Raw genomic sequence first — 20,478 nt, 5'->3', positions numbered from 1 at the left:
GCAAGAAAAATATTCTTAACATTATATGAACTTGTGTTTAATTGAATCTGTATTTAATGAAATAGAATGTTATATCATACAGTTCCGTTAATGATAAATTTCCATTCTATTATAAGGGAAAGTGGAATGAAATATGAAATAAATCTATTGATTTTTTTTTTTCGGAATTGAGAACTGTAAACTTGTCAAATACCATATTGAAACTTATCATTCATGAGTACATATATATATATACTCAGTAAGCTTCAGTAACTGAGGAATTTAAATTTCTTGAATCTCGAATTTTCTTTTCTTTTCGTAATCTTAATAAAATTTATTGTTTTTGCCTTACGTATACGAAAGAAACCTTAGTCCTTGTGTTCTGCATACAGCATCGATGCAGAAACTTTGTGTATACAAGGAGTAACATGCTATTTTCAAACATTCTCGTGGATCTAGATTATTAGCATTTTAAGAGCAATGTGAATACTAAATATTTAGGTAATTAAAGCTATTATTGATATTCTATTCTTTATTACCTAAAACATTTCTTTATTGTAGTACAAGTACAAATATTAAGTAAAAAAAAGGAACTTCTTTTCAACTCATGTTATATATATATAAAAGTAGAAGCATATGCTTACACAACAAAAGGATATTTTAGGTACGAATAGAAAATAAAATAAATCCTGACGCACTTTTGTTAGCGCCACAATTGACTAAAGCAGTATGTACAGCTATTTGGGCAGTATCCAATAATAACGTGAATCGTAGCGCAGTGTTACGGACTTTTAAACTGCCCTTTCCCGCCAGACTCTCTTGAGTGTTAGGCAGTGGCGTTTTCACAAGGCGACCATAAGTGCCCGGCCAGGGGCGCCGAACGGTCGGCAAAATAATAAAAAACTTATATTCATAATTGAAAAAATATAGTTTCAATACGTCTAAATGTTTTATTTAAATCTAATTTTATTCACCGTTAAAAATTTGCGCGCATGTCAGGTAAAGTACTAACACTTCGTTTCTTGGAAAACAATATAAATACGAAATCTGTGGCGGTTCTCGCAAACTAGATGGTCAGCGGGAGCTGATGCTTGTAAAACTCTGGTTGTACCGTGGAACGTAAGTTTCAAAAGGCTCTCATGAAAAGAAATTTGTTTTCATGCAAGGCTGTTAGACTGTTAAAAGAATTTCAAAGGTGGGAAACAGCATTTATGGATTTTTTTTTTTTTTAAACTGAAAAGTTTGAATGCTGCAAGTAAAAAGCTTCAGTCAGTTGGTATAGACTTGTTTATGGTTTACGAGAGCTCTATTAGTCCCTCACTGAGCTAGTTAACTCTACTAAATCTTATTTTGATACATTTGAAGCAAAAGCAATGGAAGTAACTCGTAAAAACGTACAAAACTCATACTCAAAGGAAAAGGAAAAAGGAGCTCTAATGACAAAAAGAAAGAAAGAAAAAAAAAAAGAGCAGGGATGTCTCGAAAAAAAAAAAAAAAGTATTTCTGTTCGTCACTGAAATGCTGGAGACAGAAATTGTCGGGCGCTGTGCAGTTTATAAAAATCATTTTGAAGAGTTTGTACTATTTCGAAGTATTCTCCAGTTAGATACAGGTGCACTTCATCTGGCTAAGCAAGTAGAAGTAAAGTTTCACGAACAAATGAAAATTAAGAAGATGGCCATCAAATGTATCAAACATGATTAGAGAGAAGGAACTTGAATTCATCCATTTAAATGCTGACCTCGCGTTTCGTATGTTGCTGTGCACGGCTGCTTCAAACGTGTCTGGTGAACTATCTTTCTCAGTTAAAAGTTTAAGATCGACATTAACATATCATCATTTGAATAACAGCAATTTTGTGCATTGGAAACGAAATTTCCCATCAAAAGTACTACAATAGATTTTTCGACAAACATGGCAAGAAGCAAGTTTTTGTAAGATGTATTTAAATTTAAGATTGAGATTTAATATGTGATAATTAAGACTTAAGAGGTAAGTTTTTAATTAAATTGAGATTTTTTTCTGTCCTTAACCCACTATACTACAATTACAGGCAAATCAACCACAAGTTTGGTATTCATATACGGTAATAATAAAGAAAGTAACTGTTAAACAATTGCTTAAACTTAAAATTTACTTCGCTAAGAACAAAACCCACTTTTTTCTTCTTCGGAATCAAATTTATACGAAAGTTAACAATCAGAGAATTGTACACGATCTGATAGGAGAATCAAAGCATTAGGCTGGAATTTGGAAGCAAATAGATTGGTTTTACAGGATTCACATCATGGTCCGCAAGATCAGCTAACCTGACTGAGTGTAAACTTTGGCTGTGAGAGTATACAAAGCTGGAAGGGTATTCGGGAAAGCTGAAAGATCTAGATGATATCTAATTAAAAAAAAAGTCTGTAGTCATTGTGGGCATTTCAGATGAATAGTGCCCAGTTGGGAGTGTGGCAATAAAAATGATAGACATACAGTGTTACCCATAAAATTTTGAAGACTTCTGTGTAGTACAAACTTCATTTTACTGAAATATATATGAACGTTTCAAGTTATAATGAATGAGGGAAATTTTCGAAAACCCTGTAGAAGTACGTTAAATATTAATTAAATTAATTACCTGTTAATTCATTTTCTTCGTCAAGTACGGTCGTCTGTTTCATCAAGGTTTTAGGAAGGTGACCCCAACTTCCGTACACAAGCTTCTGCTTTGGGTTTTGATAATTTCGGAGATTAAGTTTGTGCCTTTTTCTGCCAAAAGCATCTTTCGTTTTTCTAAATATAAAAACTAAAAATAATAATTATTCGAGCTTTATTCAGTAACATTTGCCTTTTTATATATTTATTTTGAAGCGATTACCATTTAGTTTCCTTACACATGTTAATAATACTTTCATAAGAAAGATAGCGAACAACCGATGATCCTTATTTATAAAGGTAAGAGGATATGTTCTCGTCCAACTGTATCAACTTCACGTAATATGCAACTGTCTGAGCTTCAGAATGGTTCCTCGTGACCTCCACATGTCTCAAAAACTCCAGTTTGTTTTAGTTATGATAATTTACGATATCATTGAGATGTTTGGATACTTACGCAGCAGTTTGGACGTATTTATACTGAGTAAAATCAGAAGATAAAAATGCTTTAAAAATTACAAAAGTAAAACACGAAGATGGATTCGAGTTTATTACATCAAACAAGCAAGCGTTAGTTTCAAACATTATTTGCAAAAGGAACGATTTTATGACTATCCTCAAACTTCTAGTACTTATAGAATATAAGCAGTATTGTACAGACTCATATTTGTAAGACGCAGTTACATCTGGAGTTGGTGGTTACTTGAGAGGCAAAGTAGCAATTTTAGTTGCTTTTTGGGACTTCTTCTCATTACATAATATAGAAAAGAACCAAAAGCAAAAGTCTTAACATAAGAAATAAATATAAACAGGGTGTGGCTGTCGATTAGTACCAGGTCTTTAACTAAACTCGCATTGCACATGGAGTCCTGAAATAAAAACATGACATATAAAATCAAATGTGTCAAATGTTATGGGGGTACTTTTTACTTCCAAAACAACCGGAAGTTAATTTCTTTTATATAGACAATTGTGATTTTTGATCTCGATTCCAAATGTACATAAGAAAATAGTTTTATTTCAAGCTATATTTTTATTTCAATAGTTTTGTTTCATCTTTTTCTCTGATGTGCTTCTTTGCTCTCAAAACTGACATTCACAATATAAAGGAAAAAATAAGCTACATGCAGGAAACCACTCACTCATTTCTTAGAAAAACAAAAAGAAAGTGAATTCTGCAAACATATTAACTAACATGATAACTCAATCCTGTATTCCTACTTATGGATCCTATTGGATACACATTAAATCTAATGTCCTTATCTTGTATCTCCAGTTAATATTCGTAAATCACCTAATTGGAGATAGAAAGTAAGAATGTTATAAATTACGAATTTTTTATTAAATGGTCCAATTTTCAATTTCCGCAGCACCGGAAGTGGTCTATCCAGACCGGAAGACGATTTTTTAATGAAGTATGACTACCTTTGGTTAAAATTTGGAAAGAACGTAAAAAAATTTCTCCTCATTTTTCCCCCTTTGTTCCATTGAAAATTAGTGCTTTATGAAAAACTGCTCACGTCACACCTGGAAGCAATTTGAACACTTTCGAGAAAAATGCTAAAAGCAAAACTCCTACGTACTATACATCCCGAATTAAATTCCATTAAAAGTTCCACTTTCGATCTCTTACGTAAGTTGAAGATTTCACTATTTAATCCAGCATTATGAATTTAGATGTAGTATTTAGTATTTTGACAGAAATTACATTCAATTTTAGAAGAGGTAAACGAATTATGTCCCATGTATTAAGTTAATTTCTTTTCGTTTCATTTTCAATGTCATTTTGAGGGCAAAGGAAGAATTTTAGAAAGGAAGACTTTGGAACAAAAGTTACTTTTTACCTGTATATATTCCGAATCTGGATTCGTTTTACAGCATTAAACAATGGCAGACTTCCAAACTATGTGAATTCAATACTCAAAGTAGTACTTCTATAACTACTGGTTGCAATAGAGAAAAGATCAAAGATAGAACCTGCTCCTCGGACGCTGAATCCATATTAAAAAGTCATTAGACTTACTCGGTATCTCTTGCTGTTTTTGCTCTATGGCGATAAATGCTAAAACCAGTAATCGTTAATTTGAACTTCTACTTTGGATAGAAGGTTAAAGAAGATAGAACCTCTCTTGAGACGCTGAATCGATTGTGAAAAACCGCTTCTCGATATCACTTACAGATTTTGCTTCAGACTTAAAATTGGTAGTACTAGTGAATTTCAAAAATCTTTGGTTTTGGTACATTGTTGCGATGACATACTTTTGAGACATTCTACAGGATGCAGAAAACTGTATGTCGTTATCAATCACGTTTCTGTTCAATGCTGATAAATGTTGAAACTGGAAATGGTTAATCTCGACTACTTCCGGTTCGAATATACAGTTAACGGAGGAAAAAAATAGGTGGAACTGGAGGTCCCTGACACTTCAGACATCGCACCAAAGCATTCTGTTTACATTGCTGTTAAGGTTTACGTTTTATCTACTTTGAAATCATCTTGAAATCAGAATATCTGTGAATTCTATTGGGAGCGTGTCTGGGAACATGCTCTGTAGTGAATCTCTTGCGCAAACGTTGCACATTTGTGAAATATGCACTTTTTGATGGCATACGTGTAACTTCGTTTATGCTATGGGTCGCTCCTTCACGGTTTCGCGAGTTCGAAATAACGCATTTTAAAATGTAGCTTCCCTCTCCCCCACGATTTTGACCTCTTGGAACTCTTCTTCCTTTCTTTCTTTCTCTCGTGAGGTGCCGTTCCTGATATGAAAACCATGGGCAGAGGTTGATAAATTGATTCAAATGGTATGTTTGTGGGAAATGTTAAAAATGATTGTTACTTTCATTTGCTCCTACATTAAATAATATTTTTTGGTAGTTGTAAAGGTGTATAAACTAGTGTCCTGTTACCTTATTATTCTTGTTTTACTTATGATTCTTTTTAGCTTTTGGTAATGCAACTGTTTCTTTTGGCTTCGGACAAATTCTACCAAAATTTCACACACTTCCTCTGAAACTATGTTTTGTCAATTAATTCAGCTCCTATTGAAGTAATATGTCTTATTGCATTTACTAGTCTTCAAAGTCAGCATTATCGAAAACATTCTCAAAACTACAGCATTGCTTAGTGCAGGGTTTCTTAATGTTTGGGTCGCGAAGATAAGCGGAAGAGAGAAATATAATTAGAATCTAACACCGGAAAATATTTCTAAATGTTATTTTGAATTCTGTTCTGATAGGCATATTTTTATTTTTATACATATTAAGAACAACAAAAAATAGCTCTACTAAACGTTTTCAACAGATGCAAAGTTCTTTAAAAATCAATTTAAATGAGAGGTACGATATGAAACTAATGGAAACTGTATATTGAAATACCAGAAAAATACTAATGCAACAAAACCTGCAAATTTTCAAATAAAATTGAAAGCTAATAGGATACCTGAGCATGGTGTAATTCCACTAGTGCGGCAATGGTCGGTTCAATCTTCGTGACGGTCATTATCAAGTCATTTTCAACCAATAAGCGATTTCTTTTCTTTATTTTAATGCTTACAATGGGAGAAAAAACACTTTTAGACATGTACAATGTAACAAATGGAATTATTACTTTTAAATCAACAGATACCAGACCAGGGTATATTATTCTCTTCTCTTCAGCCAGAACTTGTCCAACCAGTTGCAAGGACTTGTCGCACGATAATTCTATTAGTGGACAAGAAGTTGTAGGCTTAGATCATCTACTTTGATAGCCTGTTCAATGAAGGAGTTTAATATCCATCTTGAACCAGCATTTTCATCGTAGGAAATATGTTACTGTTACTGTATCCACTGTATACAAGAAATGGATTCTACTATTATAGAAATAGATGGATATCGTGAGATCTCTGCGATCGACATATTAAAAATCCCAGAAATTATAAGGGGGTCGCTGGCAAGAGGATGAGAAATGGGGTCGTGATACGAATTAGGTTGAGAACCACTGGCTTAGTGGAACCGACAGTACAAATTTCGTAATTTCTAGCAAATTTGATTTTACACAAGATTTCGATTTTTTTCCTTTTACAACTAATTTCTCGCCTTGAGATCGGAAATCACACATATCTACTATTAAGTCTGTTCCTATTTATAAACATTCTACGAGTTCGTTAAGTTACAACGCTTTTAATGCTTACGGCAGAAATGTTTAAACAGCGAAAATCAAAGCCTTTGGTCTAATTTTTAAAAATACATTTTATTCTGCTGAGAAACTTTCCTATTCGCAGCACTACAAACTACCTTTAGTATTTTACGAATGCATGCAAATTTTTGAACGTTCAGTAAATTACATCTCTTTTCGCTAGCTGGCTTTTATTATTTATATCTTGTTAGAATTAGATTAGTTAATATTTCATAAAACCCTATACCGAGTGAAAAATCGAGACAAAATATCCTAGAACATAATTAGGACTGTTCCAATATTAATATTAGCAACTTTTGTAACAATCACTGATATAGAGACGGTACTCTTACCCAAACGATCCGTTTATATTAGTACTTCTCAAAATAGCTCAATGATCACAAGACATTTGTACAAAAGTAGTTAGATATATCCCAGTTTTGACTTGAGATAAAAATGGCAGTGTTATTGTCCGAAACAATGGACAGCATAGCCTTTACTAGCGATGAGGTTTATATATATATATATATAAAATAATCTGAATTGACAGCTGGACAACGGATTTTCGTGAAATTCTTGTAAGGAAAAAAAAAAAAAAAAAAGCTTTGGCACTCAGAATTCAATATATAGTAATATTTTAATATCTTTATCTGTATATAAGCAAATTTTCTATATGGCGCCTCACACTCAAATGAATGTATGGATGGAAATTATGCTAACTGGTAATCGCATGAAACGAATTTTTGAAAATCCAACAACAAAACGAGTGGGTGAATAAATTTCATCATTTTCACATGCTGTTTTCCAACTGTTAAACCTTATGAAATCTATATATAGATGAGTAAATATACTGTTGTTCATTCATTACCAAATCTCCGAAACTACTGTGTGTAGAATCAAAATTTTCTATAACGCTGTAGAACGGCTTTTTGCGAAGAGTGGCAGCGATTTCTAATGGAGAAAAGGGGATTGCTGGTATTTTGGACGTTCTCTACATCTCTGAAACCATCACGAATAGAACTTCGAAATTCTATAGAAATAATCTTCTTCTATCCTAAATGCACGTAAGATAGAACTTTGCGAGATTCGACCTTAGAAGAAGTTTTTCTTTCTTTCTTTCTTTTTTATTTTTTTCGTACTTTAGGTCTCTGAAAGTACCCTGAAATTTTGTATGAATATTCCTTCTGTAGCTTTGGCTGACAAAATGGAGTTTTACAAAATCGACTCCTAAGGAAATGGAAATAAGCGTTTACGTAATTCCTATGAAATCGAACTTATATCAACAAGTATTTGGAAACCAGAAAAAAACATATATATAAAGATTGTTTTTCTTAAACTTCAGATTACAAAATATCTGGAGAAATACATATGATATAATTTAGCCCCCTGGGGATGAGGTAACTTTGAAAACTTAAATGGGGACCCACATCTTTTATTGCAGATTCAGATTCTACGAAAAAGAAGTTTTATTCGAAACTTTTTTTTGTCTTTTCCGATTCGTGATACATGATATTGTAACTATTTTCTATACGTTTCTTCAACTATGAGCCCTCACGTTTCATTCCAGAATAAATTCACAAATATTACCAATCTTTTATCTTGAACTTTTTCACGACTAGATGACACTATATTCAGCAAGAAGTAAAGTTCCTTTCTTTCAATGAGAAGACCCACGTTTTATTTCATTATGCTTCAACGTTGATATGACGAAACCTGTTTCTCCTAAGTTATCTCAGAATACGAAGTGTTTATTTTCTGTACATCCCATTGCCTCTTACCTTTTAGTTACAATAAATGGTCAAATTGACTACTTGCAACTTTGATCTATTTATTGATCAGCGCTTCGAATGATTATGTATAACTTAAAGTGTCTACAGTAATTTAGCGAAAGCAATCTGAGAACGTCACGTCCTGCTAGATTACCCATAAATGAGGATTATTTCGCTTTTCTCTCGTCTAGACAATAATCCATACTTATGAAGTGGTATAACTCAAATAACAATACGAAATATAACAAAATAAGATAAAGAAAGTACTTCAAAAATAACAAATATATGCAGTTCAAAACAAAGCAACTCAACGAATGTAGTAAAATATCCAATTGAATGTGGTATACAATAGTACTTAAAATGTGAAATACACTCCCAAAGTAATAAAATAAGCACGCCAAATGCAGAGTCCTATTTCACACCACTTACCACGAGTCGAGTAAACATCTAAGACAAATTATAGATTATACTGTTTATCACAGATTTATTCTGGAAAGGAAAGTGAGGCTCTCAAATGGAGGATCCTAAGTGAAACTAGTTTTCACTGATTACAGTGCCACCTGTTACGAATTAAAAAATAAAAAAGTTTCTAATAAAATTTACTTATTTCTCCCCGTATAATTCTATTCTGTAATAAAAAGTTGAAGTTCCCATTTAAGTTTCTTAAGTTGCCCCACTCCCCGGGAAGGTTATTTTTTTTATTTATTTTTATTTATTTATTTTTTTTTTTTTTTTGTCACAGAAGTATTTCCTCCTCCTCCAAAATATTAAGCTTTTCATTTCGGACATTTTTTCCTACGGTTATTTTCTTCAGATATTTTGAAAAAAAAAAAAAAAAAAAAAAAAAAAAAAAATCCTGCGAGTTGTTGTTTGCCATAACTGAACTGGCGGGCAATAGATCGAAGTTCACGTTTCCGGCAGTTAGCAATCAAGTTTTTCTGCGTTATTCCTGCATTGGTCTGTATGTACTACTCAGCGCAAATATAATAACTTTAAACAACTTTCAGGGGATATGGAACATAGCTCATCTTCATATGAAATTTTCCGGTGATAACGTCTATTGTGAGATATTGCAGGGATTACGGTTAGTTGCTACGAAATAGAAGTATAATTTTTAAGTTCATTATCCAGTACTTTTTTCATATTTCCTCACTTGCATTTTCGCATAATTATCATAATTCATACTATAATTATACTCACATAGAAATTATTTTCGTCCCTCTTTATATAAAGTGCACTACAAGCACGAAATGAAAGAGATTATTTAAATGAATTATATTTTACGTCTTTATCATACCTCTAATGTAACAGAAGGTTTGATTCCAAAATTCTGCTTTGGGTTTGGCAAGTTATTATAAATCATATTAAGTGCCCAAAAAAATCTGTCGGATTTTGACCCTACATACAGAGAAGCATAAAGAAAGGCATACTCGGAAAATTAAAATAGTCCCGACCTGTACGAAAAAGTAATGGTCAGTAGGATGTCTCTAACGCTCTGTCAGATCTCACGTAGGTAGAAATTACTAGAATGTGAGTCAAAGAAGTTTAGTGCATGGACCCCCTCGTTCAGATTCGGAAACTATTGTCTGATTCAAAGGAGATAACTAATCCATTGGCTCAATATCCGGGGAATACGAGGAATGCATTATTTCCCAATCGAGTGTGTCGCAGGCGAGACTATATGGCTTCGTGTTGTCTTCAAGAATAATACTTCGGCGATTTACAAGCACTGGTTCTACGGTATTCAATTCTTCATGTCTACGTTCCAATTGACGATAATCGAGAACGATATCGGAAAGCGAACAGCAGCTAAAAGAGAAGTAGACAAAGCAAAGTCAGAGACCTGGCGAAAAGTGTACGAAGAATTTGAAATTAGCAAAAATGAGAAAAATCTCCTACGGATTGCCTAGGGGAAAAACAAAGTAACAAAAGATTTCTCTCTTTATAGATAAAAGAAATACTTCAGGAAGAACATAAAATCAAAAGAAGACGGGAAGACTACTATAGAAAGCTATTAAATGAAGAAAACTCAACAGTAATCTTGAAGGACAGTATCAAATCAAGGAGTTACAGACAACATAAGCAAAGAAGAAGCACTATTAGCACTATGTAAAATGAAAAATGGACAAGAAATCGCCTGATGAAATATTTGTGGAAGTTTGGAAATGCCTTAATGAAAATTGAACAGACCTATTGTTAAATTTGATGCAAGAGGTATTTGGTATTTCCTGAAGAAAGAAATACTCAAAGAAGTATTGGGGAGATAGTATAATAATAACAATTTTGAAAGAGAAAGGTGATATTCATCAGGAAGAAAACGGGAATCGTGTGAAAATAAAAGCTGAACAGAAAGTGAAATGGTTGTTACAACGAAATCTACACATCTCGACGAGGTACATGGCCAAAATTATTATTTTGTTAAGCAAGCACACAGGAGACATGCCTACACAATTTAAGACTTCTCCGTGATCAAATTCCCAACTACGTATTTAATATGGCATTATTTGTACCTGTGGACTCATAACAAGACTTCTGTGACAACTGGCAGTCAATAGTAACATTTACATTAAAGAATGTTCACGGAAACGATTACTGCCCACAATATCCCTGTGCTGTTTTGGCCTCATTTGGCTCGTTGCTATTATAGCAAACAGGCGTTGCAGTTCTATGAAGTGAGCACAACCTTCTGTAGATCCTGTGATTTTCGTTGTTCAAGAGTGGGTTCCAATCAATGATAACGCCGTGGAGTATAGTGAAGAACCCACGTTCCACTGCACATCGGAACTGTCCAGAAATGGTTCCCTTTCCCAAACGAAGGGAACGTATTCGGCCATAGCTGCGTCTCGCTGTCTACAGCTTATGAACGTTCCGTACGCAGTGTGTCTTGGACGAATTGTTTTCAGATCTTAAATTTATTAAAGTACTGATGTACTGTCCTTTCCTTTACCACATCCCTACCGAATGTCTGGCATATTATCTTTCGTTTCACCAGTATTTGTTCCCAGTTTAACCCTGTGCAGCATACAGGCTTGTAGAACTTTTTTTTTTTTTTTTTTTTTTTTTTTAAATCTCACTGATATCCTTGTTTAATTGTGGCGACTACAACCAGCAGGATACAAGAAGGAACACTCACTAATACTACCCTCCTTTTTTTTTTTTTTTTTTCACACCGAAACGAAAGACGTAGGAAGCCCATGCAATGTAAATATATGGACATCAGACAGAACTTTTTTGGGTACGTAGCAAGTAGTAATTGCTCTTCCAGCTTTTCTATAATGTTACGCCAATAAAGCTTCTTTCATTGCTGTTAGTATCTACATGCATTGATAATCTGTTTTCTTATGTTGTGAAAATACAGTAACGGTGTATTCAAACATATTATTTCACTTTTAACAACAGAAAAAAGTAACAAATGTAAAAAATTAAAAGAAAGACCATTTATTATTTTTTGGATTTTTTTTTAAATTGTTCTTAAATCATTTATACAACAGCTGATGATTTCTTTGCTCAGCTCACTTACATACAAATGAACAATTTGTGAGCCTCACACAATGAGGATCCACTTACATCCCAATAAGAGAGTTTAGTCCTTAAAGCCCTTTAACGGACTTGGAGTGTATAAGTCTTTTTTTTTATCACACCCAACCTAAACAACCACATGGTTTGTGCAGAAAAATACTGACTTGGGCAAAGCACACCAGATCTCCACTAGAGGCACAACTCCAGGTGACTTGCTATTACTCCAACATTACGTCCTAAGGCTGTGGATGTTTCAGTCTTCAATCCCCTCTTGCAAGCCATCCTCGTCATACCGCTTGCACAGCTTGAACGGCGTTGTGATGGAACGTTGGAGGGAGATGAGGCCGGTCTTCCAACTTATTGTAGTCTAAGTGAAACTCCTTTGCCACTTTGCGCCAGTTCTGAGCATCGAAGAAGTAGTACGTACCGCGCTCATACGTTGTTGTTTTCTCTACAAGTGCCATGCCAGGCGCCCTCGTTATCCACACTTTTTCTTCCGTATGATACCGCCAGTCTCTGTTATAACTGAAAGGAAATAACAATATATGTAAGTAAAATGCCTTTTCTAAAATTACACACATTGAAATAATGACAGTGATCTCTCTTCTAAAACTACCTCTTAAGTTACTGTACATTTTTATCTTTCTTGTATTGCGTCCGACCTCTGTTGCGCTTAAAATTTTCCATATATTCGATGGAAGTTCAAAGACAAAGCATAAATTTATTTAACGAACTCCTTTACAACCTCTAAAATCAATCTGCTCTGGAGACTTTAACAATCAGCTATAAAGCTGCGAAAGGACGTTGATCATGACTTAATAAAGGTACGACAGCGGATCAATAAATAACGCACAACAATATAGGAAGAAAAAACTGTAATAGGCAACACATCAAGAATATTTACAAACTGAAGGCTCATATTAAAGTGGAAATTTGTGAGGTTCCCACGGAACTCGTCAAAAAATTTCCACCAGCTGACGATGTTGTTACGGTCCATACAGTCTTCTGCATACACGTAACCCTGTGGATTTCACTAGGCGTTTATCGTTTTGCTTACAAAAACACGAACTATACCTCTATACGACTGTAACATCTTTGTTCAGTGGCTCACGCTTTTGCCACTAGAGGTACACCTGATCGAACAACTGCAGTGCGAACTTCGAAGTCCTTCTCTTTCAATTTTTCTTGTATAAAAATTCTGCGCTACTAATGATCTTCCATCGTACCATGCTGAAACTGAAAAAGAACTTTGTCACGATGACAGGGCTACCGGATACGACGCTCGACTTTCCAATTTGAAGCTAGATGATTAAACCACTTAGCACAACGAACAAAAACCTCTACAACAAACAATGATTTGTTCTACCGTTGCATGTGACGTTTCAATGGTAACAATGAATAAACGATCCATTACCACAGCAGCTAACTAGAGTGTGTGCGCCAACATGTCATATGGGAACAGCTCAGAATGGTTCGAAGCAAAGATATGACAGAATATCAAAAAGGAGTAACTATGTCTAAATATCCTCATGGGTGTCAGTAAAAGAAGTTGTGCAACTTGTTGGTGTATGTCCAACGTATCCACAAGCAATGGTCTAACACGCGTGTGAACACAAAATGGTCGCGAAAATAACCTAAACCGAGAGAGGCACCAAACTATTTTCATGTACAGTCAATGAAAATAGTTTTCAAACCAGACAAGAATTGCTACAGCCCTGAATGTAAGCATCTCCCTTCCAATTTCTGAAGAAAGAAAGAGATGAATACAATGGATATTTTGGAGTTAAGTACAACGAAAGAGGCCGCTTTTTACTACTGGAGAGAAAAGTGGGTGGTTCGATTTGTTTATATTCCAATGACTAAAAAAGCGTTGAGGGCATTGAAAGCTCAATGAAACATTTAACCTGCAGTGTGTGGAGTGCGGTTTAAGTTGAAGAAGATTCAGTGATAATTTTGAGCTATTTCTCGTACCATCACTGCCTCACTCATACAAGTGAATGTGAACATGAACTAACATCTGTATTTGGACATTCTGAGTGACTAGATGTTGCCATTTCTCCAATGTCTTCATGATGAATATGCAGCAGACACTTTAATCTTAGATAATGACGATTGCCGTGGGATTCAAAGCATTTGTACACGGTTTTGGAAACATACATTTATTCTATCGCGCCAGGTCTGGCCTGCGGAGTCCCCTACTTTAAATCCAATTTAATAACTGTGAGTTTTAGAGCAGAGGATGAATGTAGAAACAGGCATCCCTGCACTCAGCTAAACTACAGAATCTATTGATAAGCGACTGGCTCACCTGCAACACTTCGTGGAGTTAACTTTAAAACAGAAGCTAGGTGGTTATCTACACCACAGGGGGTGTAATCCGGTATTGTGAGTAGATTACTAGTGTTTTGTCCGGTATACTGACAAATTCAGAAATATATAATTTCTCTTTTCTCTACTGTGAATTATTTTCACATTTTTTTAAAATGTCTATCTGTGGTGTCTCAAAGTACTTGCGCAATGAGTTATCAGAATGTACTAGATAAAATTGAACCTAAATTATTTAATTTTAACACTGTTTCGGACAGTGACTCCAAGAAAGTTGTTCTTGAACTTAAAAACTTTAAACAATTAGAGCTTACAGTTCCACTTGCTAGAAAGGAGTTTTTTTTTTTTTTTTTAAATTTGATTTATTCAAAATTGGAAACATACTGTCAATTAGTAAATGTACTGATTTGCGAACTAATTACCGCCAAATAAATTTGTAACTCCTAGAACAGTGATATATTGACCGAAATTACAAAGAGAGGCTACCATACTAGGTAGGTACTCAGCGCCATTAACTTTTAACGGCACTGAGTACCTATGCATTTTATTTTATTTTTTTTAAAGCTGGTGCACTGATAAGCAAAGAATATATCCTCTTTCTTGTTTCTTCTTTTCCAAAACGGATCTGCATTACATATAAACTTAATCTCAAATTAAATTTAATTCTAAAATATTAACATTTATTTTCACGAAGTAAAACGTTTAAGAAGAAATCAGCAAAACAAAAACATTAAAAACTGCCGTTGTTTTAAAAGAAAACAGAAAAATCAATTCATTATTATTGTAAACCAATGGGGTACAAGCAAAGATGGAAAAGATATTCAATATTGTTAAATACTGATAGTTTTCCCAGACATAAACTACTATTTATACAGAAGGTTGTTTGCTGTATATCCAACCATTTTCGATTTGGTACTGCCACCTGGCGTATCATGCTGAAACTATGGGGCTGCTGGCGGGAGAAGTGTTGTGTCTGATCTTTAGATGTGTATTATCAAATGACGCCGAAAATCAACCGATATTGAGAAGGTTACGTAATGGCCTTTTTCCATGCTAGGTTTTCGTACGTACGCATTGTGGAACTGTCAGGAGAAGAGGTTAACACTCGGGGTAACTACTGAGAAAGCTATTGTGGCAGTCACACAACTGCCTCCCCTTGCAAAACATTCACCCACGAAAACCGCCAAGAGAAAGGCTGCAAGCAAAGTGATACCCGTAGTCCGTCGATTGGCGTGCCACAAAAATCCTCTGACGCAACGTGATATCGACCTCAGATTCCACCTCGCACCGTCAACTGTGAACAAAACAATTCGCAAGCCCCTCAGGTTGTAGAGTCTTCGGAAGGTCCATGTACACCACCTGCTACTGCATCACATTGCTGAACGTAAGGTGAACTGCAGGAAACTGTATGAAAAGTACCTGGCGGGATCCAAATGGAAGAAAGTTGTCACAATGGATGAATCATATGTTCATCTCACTGCTGGTGGTCATATTCGGGCGATCACATACCGTGACATTGACTCTGTTCGTCAGCACAGGGAAGTTTCCCTCGTGGCTTTATGGTTGTTACGGTACTCGAATATGAGGGTAAGTTGATAATACGCAAGGTGGACAAAAGCGTAAAGGTGAATGTAAGATACTTCCAAGAATCCATTCTGGCACCTATCTTTCGGAGAGACATCCCACAATTGTATGGAATGGACACGAACCAGGTGATGATCCATATGGACAAGGATCGAATCATACCGCCAGAACATCACTACGTTTTTATCACAAAATGGCAGAGGAATTAGGAATTTGTGACATTCCGTTTTAAGACATTCCTGTGAAAATCTCTGATACTAGTCCAATGGCCTTTTACGCATATGGACTATTGAAACGACGTCTTCAACATCGCCGTCCGCGCACCCCGGATGATCTCTGGAAAGCTTGCAGTGAGGACTGGAACAGAATTCCCATCCATGTCCTGTACCGCAGCTGCTGCAATGGAAACTGCGATGCCGTGTGTAGTCCACAATGCTGTGGGTGCAACAGCACATGATTGGTGCTGGCGGCGCGGTATCTCTTAAGGTGAATATCCGTCAAAAATGGTTAGATATAAAGCGAACAACCTTCTGTATATACCTAGGTATATTTCAATAAACCGAAGTTTGAATTATTATCACTACATAATAATGCTGCTACTAAAATAAAGTAATTTGCGATCTATATATTACTTGACAATCAAGCTCCTTCCCAAAGCTAAATTTATGGAGGGAGAGAATTGAACAGATATGCCTACAAGTCCTTTCTGGCAAGTAATCAGAATGTTAAATAATCATTTACCCAAGAGATGATTTTCCTACATTGACTGAAATTAAATTACCAACAAAACCATCAGCACATATAAGGGTTAGATAATAGTAATGGCAACATTGTTATAATTCGTACGTCTTTATGCATAGAAGACCTGTTTCATTTCTTCAATGTAATCGCCTCCAATCTCTATCACCTTGTGCCATACTTGTGGAAGGCGTCATGCACCGTCAGCGTGTCAATGTTCGTCAATATCCCGCAAGGACCGCCGTATGGCATGGATGATGGCTTCTCTTTTGTTGTAGTCTTTCCCACGAAGTGTTTCCTTCATTTTGGCGAAGAGGTCGTCACGAAGTCCCTCAAAACTTCGTTCTGCACTGCGTCCACGCGCCACTTCAATATTGATCCATATAAGTTGTTGGTCTTTACGAAACATACTGTTCTGCCAATTCAACTTTCTCCTCTACTCAACAACACCGCTGCTTTTGACTGAATAACACACAGTAATTACAATGCGCCACACTCCATTGCCTCACATTTCCTTGTAAGCTACGGGCATCTTGCAAGGCTGAGACACAGCCGTCGGACGTAAGAACAGTGTTGGCAGTACTTTTTATCCAACCTATATATATAATACAAAGGACACATGATTTTAATGTTTTAATGCAAAAAATATCTAATGCAGGTGTCCTGGTTATTGATACAAGCTAAATTTTCGATTACTCAGGTACAGCATTTGGTGGAAAATTAGCAAAAATTGGTAAGAATCTACAAGGGGGTGAAAAATCCCAATACATATGTTTTCTTCCTTCTAAAAAACAAATGTGTACGTGGAAATTGTGCCGGTAATATTCATTGTACTTTCGTATGGGATCGAGAGACTTGATATGAGAGTATACCTAGGTAGATTATGGGAGACATCTGATAGACTCTAACGAGAGAATGCAATTGAAGACCTCTCGGACGAGCTGCGAAGAGTAGACAGAAGCATTTTCAATGTGAACAAGACTTGGGGCTGCCGTGTGTTCATTAGAGGAAAGAAGCGAATCATGCAGGATATCGAGGCTCAAATTCATTTAGCCATATAATATATTGTGAACTATCAAAACTTGAATTAGGAAGCATATACAAGATTCCAGTGACACATTTCTGGACTCTCAAAACATCCTAACAAAAATAAATATGCAAACACTGGAGATGAAATTTTGCTCAACTCACAAACCAAAATCACGAGAAACCCTCTTTCCATAAAATAAAATAATAATAATAATAATAATAATAATAATAATAATAATAATAATAATAATAATAAAATCCTCCACCCAATACAGATAAGAAAAATTTAAACAAAATTTAGAATGACAGAACAGGAAGATTCACCAAGTTTTAGTAAGTAGTCTTTTCCATACACTGACAAAGTAGTGACTTTCTTAAACGGTAAATTTGAATTAAAACATTTATTGTTAAGAATGAATGGTAATAGCGTCTGCTTATGTTTGGTCAAAAGATGATACATAGAAGCATAGTAGATCAGGAACATTTTTCTGCAATAATTTGTCATTAACAGGCATTTAGTTAAAGTCACTCTTCACTTCATTATTTAAAACTTTATTGATACAAATATGACTGTTGAAACTTAAGCACGAGCAACCAAAAATTTAGCCTGTATTCGATTAGGTATTTCATATAAAAAGTAGTATACTTACAGTTCTGCTGCCGCTGCGAGTTGTAACACATCACCAACATTGGTATAAAACATGTAAAACAGCAGATCATCTTTATACCGATTTAATTTTACTGGAGCCAATTTTTCTCTGCAATGAAAATAAATTCTAGTTATAGAGGATTTAAAATAAACAAGACTCATCTACACATACAAAAAGAGTAGTCAAGTGAGTAACGCGTGGTTCCTGGTTCGATTCCTGGTGAAAGAGATTGTCTCTGATACACTTTAAGTAATAGGTCCTGTCTCATATAGCCTCGGTGATGGAAAGGCACGAACTTCAACCAATCACCATAAAGAAAGTAAAAACATAGGTCGAAAGATTCAAAATCGAATATAAGTTATTATATAATAAAATTACTAGAATTACTTTTCAATGTGTATGATTTTGTTCCTTATCAAATCAATTTCGATTTCACAAGTTTCTGAAGTCTTAACACCATCAAACACCAAAAAAGTTCGTCCTATTTCTATCAATGTTGCCAATTCCTTATTTTGTAGTGAATTAATATACTTTTTGTCAAATAATTTATAATGAAATCCCATTGTTTGTCATAGTTCCTCTATCTAGGTTTAATTTGTATTCTTGAGTTCTAATAAAATACTGTTCATAAGTGTATCTTTCAATTTGCGAAGAGGCTTATGTAGAATAGTTACCTTGTTTATGGTGTGCTCAATTTCAATAAGATACTTGGATAATCATGATATCATTGTTTAATTATCTTTAGAAATCTTTTATGTGCTCTTTTATTCTTGATGCAATATTTCTTTTTGTCAAAGGAACAAAATAATACGCACTAGAAGTTAATTATTTTAATTTTATTGCATTATTACATATGTGTGCACGCAAACAACACGAAAACTTTAACGAATATAAGTCAGTTACTACCAGTCAACATTTTAAAAAACTTTTAGCATATGTACAGTCTTGTTAATAAAGACTAACCATCGACACTGTTGTCCACCTCACAGTCTGAATTAAATCAAACAGAAGTGGATTCTTTTAGGCTAATTGAGATCTTTATTTAGAATCGAAGGATTAGAACTTCCTACATACAGTTGCCAAAATATAACCTTTTAAAGCACGATGGGTGGTCAAGACTTTCTGAACAAGACTACACTTTTCCATTATAAAATGTTTAAATAAAACCTTTCATATTACATGCGCAGATAAGACATTTGAATAAGTACAATAGCTAACTCTTACAACTGCTGTGACATACTTCGATACGAAATAGTGTATATACCCTGTATATATACACTTGTACATATCACGGTTACGCACTGAGGCTAAGGGAGACGGCGAAGACGAGATGGAAATAAAAAATATGAGGGAACGGGAAAACCCACACATACGGTGTTTGTCCACCATAAAGCCCGTATGGCGCGGGCTAAGATTGAACTAGGGACCCCACGCACCAGAGGTGAGCGCTCTACCACGGCACCTTGATAAGTTACATAGTTTAGGGCAACACATGTTTAATGGTAGCTTGTGCTGCCATAGGTTGGCTTCCAAACTTTTTTTTTTTTTTTTTTTTTTTTTTAAGTTCTCTGGACTAGTGACTAGCACGTGTGCTCTTGGTGCATGTTGTACCGGGTTCAATTCCCAGTGTGAGAGTACGCACAAAATTAATTTTACAATCGGTCATTTTTATTAATCATCCATCTCCTTTAGCCTAAGGGGCATGACCGTGGAAATAAAAATAAATATTTTATTCTTTTCATATAATTACTGGTTATACCATAAAATGTTTTATCAGTACAGGAATACTTAGTATAACACGGTTAATTAGTACCGCGCTAAGAAAAACAGCTTTCTTCGAAGTCTGTTTACAATGGGTTTAAATTATGTTCATCACAAAAATTTAGAATGATAAACAATAATAAATATTAGGCTTTTCTAAAAAAAATAAAAATAAAAATAGTTGACAAACTTATTGCATACTTGTACGAATGTAATATATTTCTCTACTACTAAAATATCTTTCTTGTTTCATCAGAATTAAGTATCAATCTTGTATCCCAAAATGTATTATACTTATTAAATTATTTCAACCTTCTCTGGAATT

General features: G+C 34.8%; 1 protein-coding gene across 6 annotated transcripts in view; it reads right to left on the bottom strand.

Moving 5' to 3' along the window:
• Positions 1–11,968: 11,968 nt before the first annotated feature.
• Rga (CCR4-NOT transcription complex subunit regena) overlaps positions 11,969–20,478 on the bottom strand; it is a 57,425-nt gene continuing 48,915 nt past the window's right edge. For all 6 annotated transcript variants that reach the window (XM_081752225.1, XM_081752227.1, XM_081752226.1 and 3 more), the window contains 2 exons: positions 18,393–18,500; positions 11,969–12,591 (listed from right to left, as the gene is read on the bottom strand). In XM_081752225.1, the coding sequence (XP_081608351.1) occupies positions 12,354–12,591; positions 18,393–18,500 (346 nt within the window). In that variant the 3' untranslated portion in view covers positions 11,969–12,353. The remainder of the gene's footprint in view (positions 12,592–18,392; positions 18,501–20,478) is intronic.

The sequence above is a fragment of the Thermobia domestica genome, chromosome 3 (genome assembly GCF_964235325.1).
Source record: "Thermobia domestica chromosome 3, izTheDome1.hap1.1, whole genome shotgun sequence".
Classification (NCBI taxonomy): Eukaryota; Metazoa; Arthropoda; class Insecta; order Zygentoma; family Lepismatidae; genus Thermobia; species Thermobia domestica.
The sequence above is the reverse complement of the archived record's forward strand: the minus strand, read 5'-3'. Positions and strand labels throughout refer to the sequence as shown.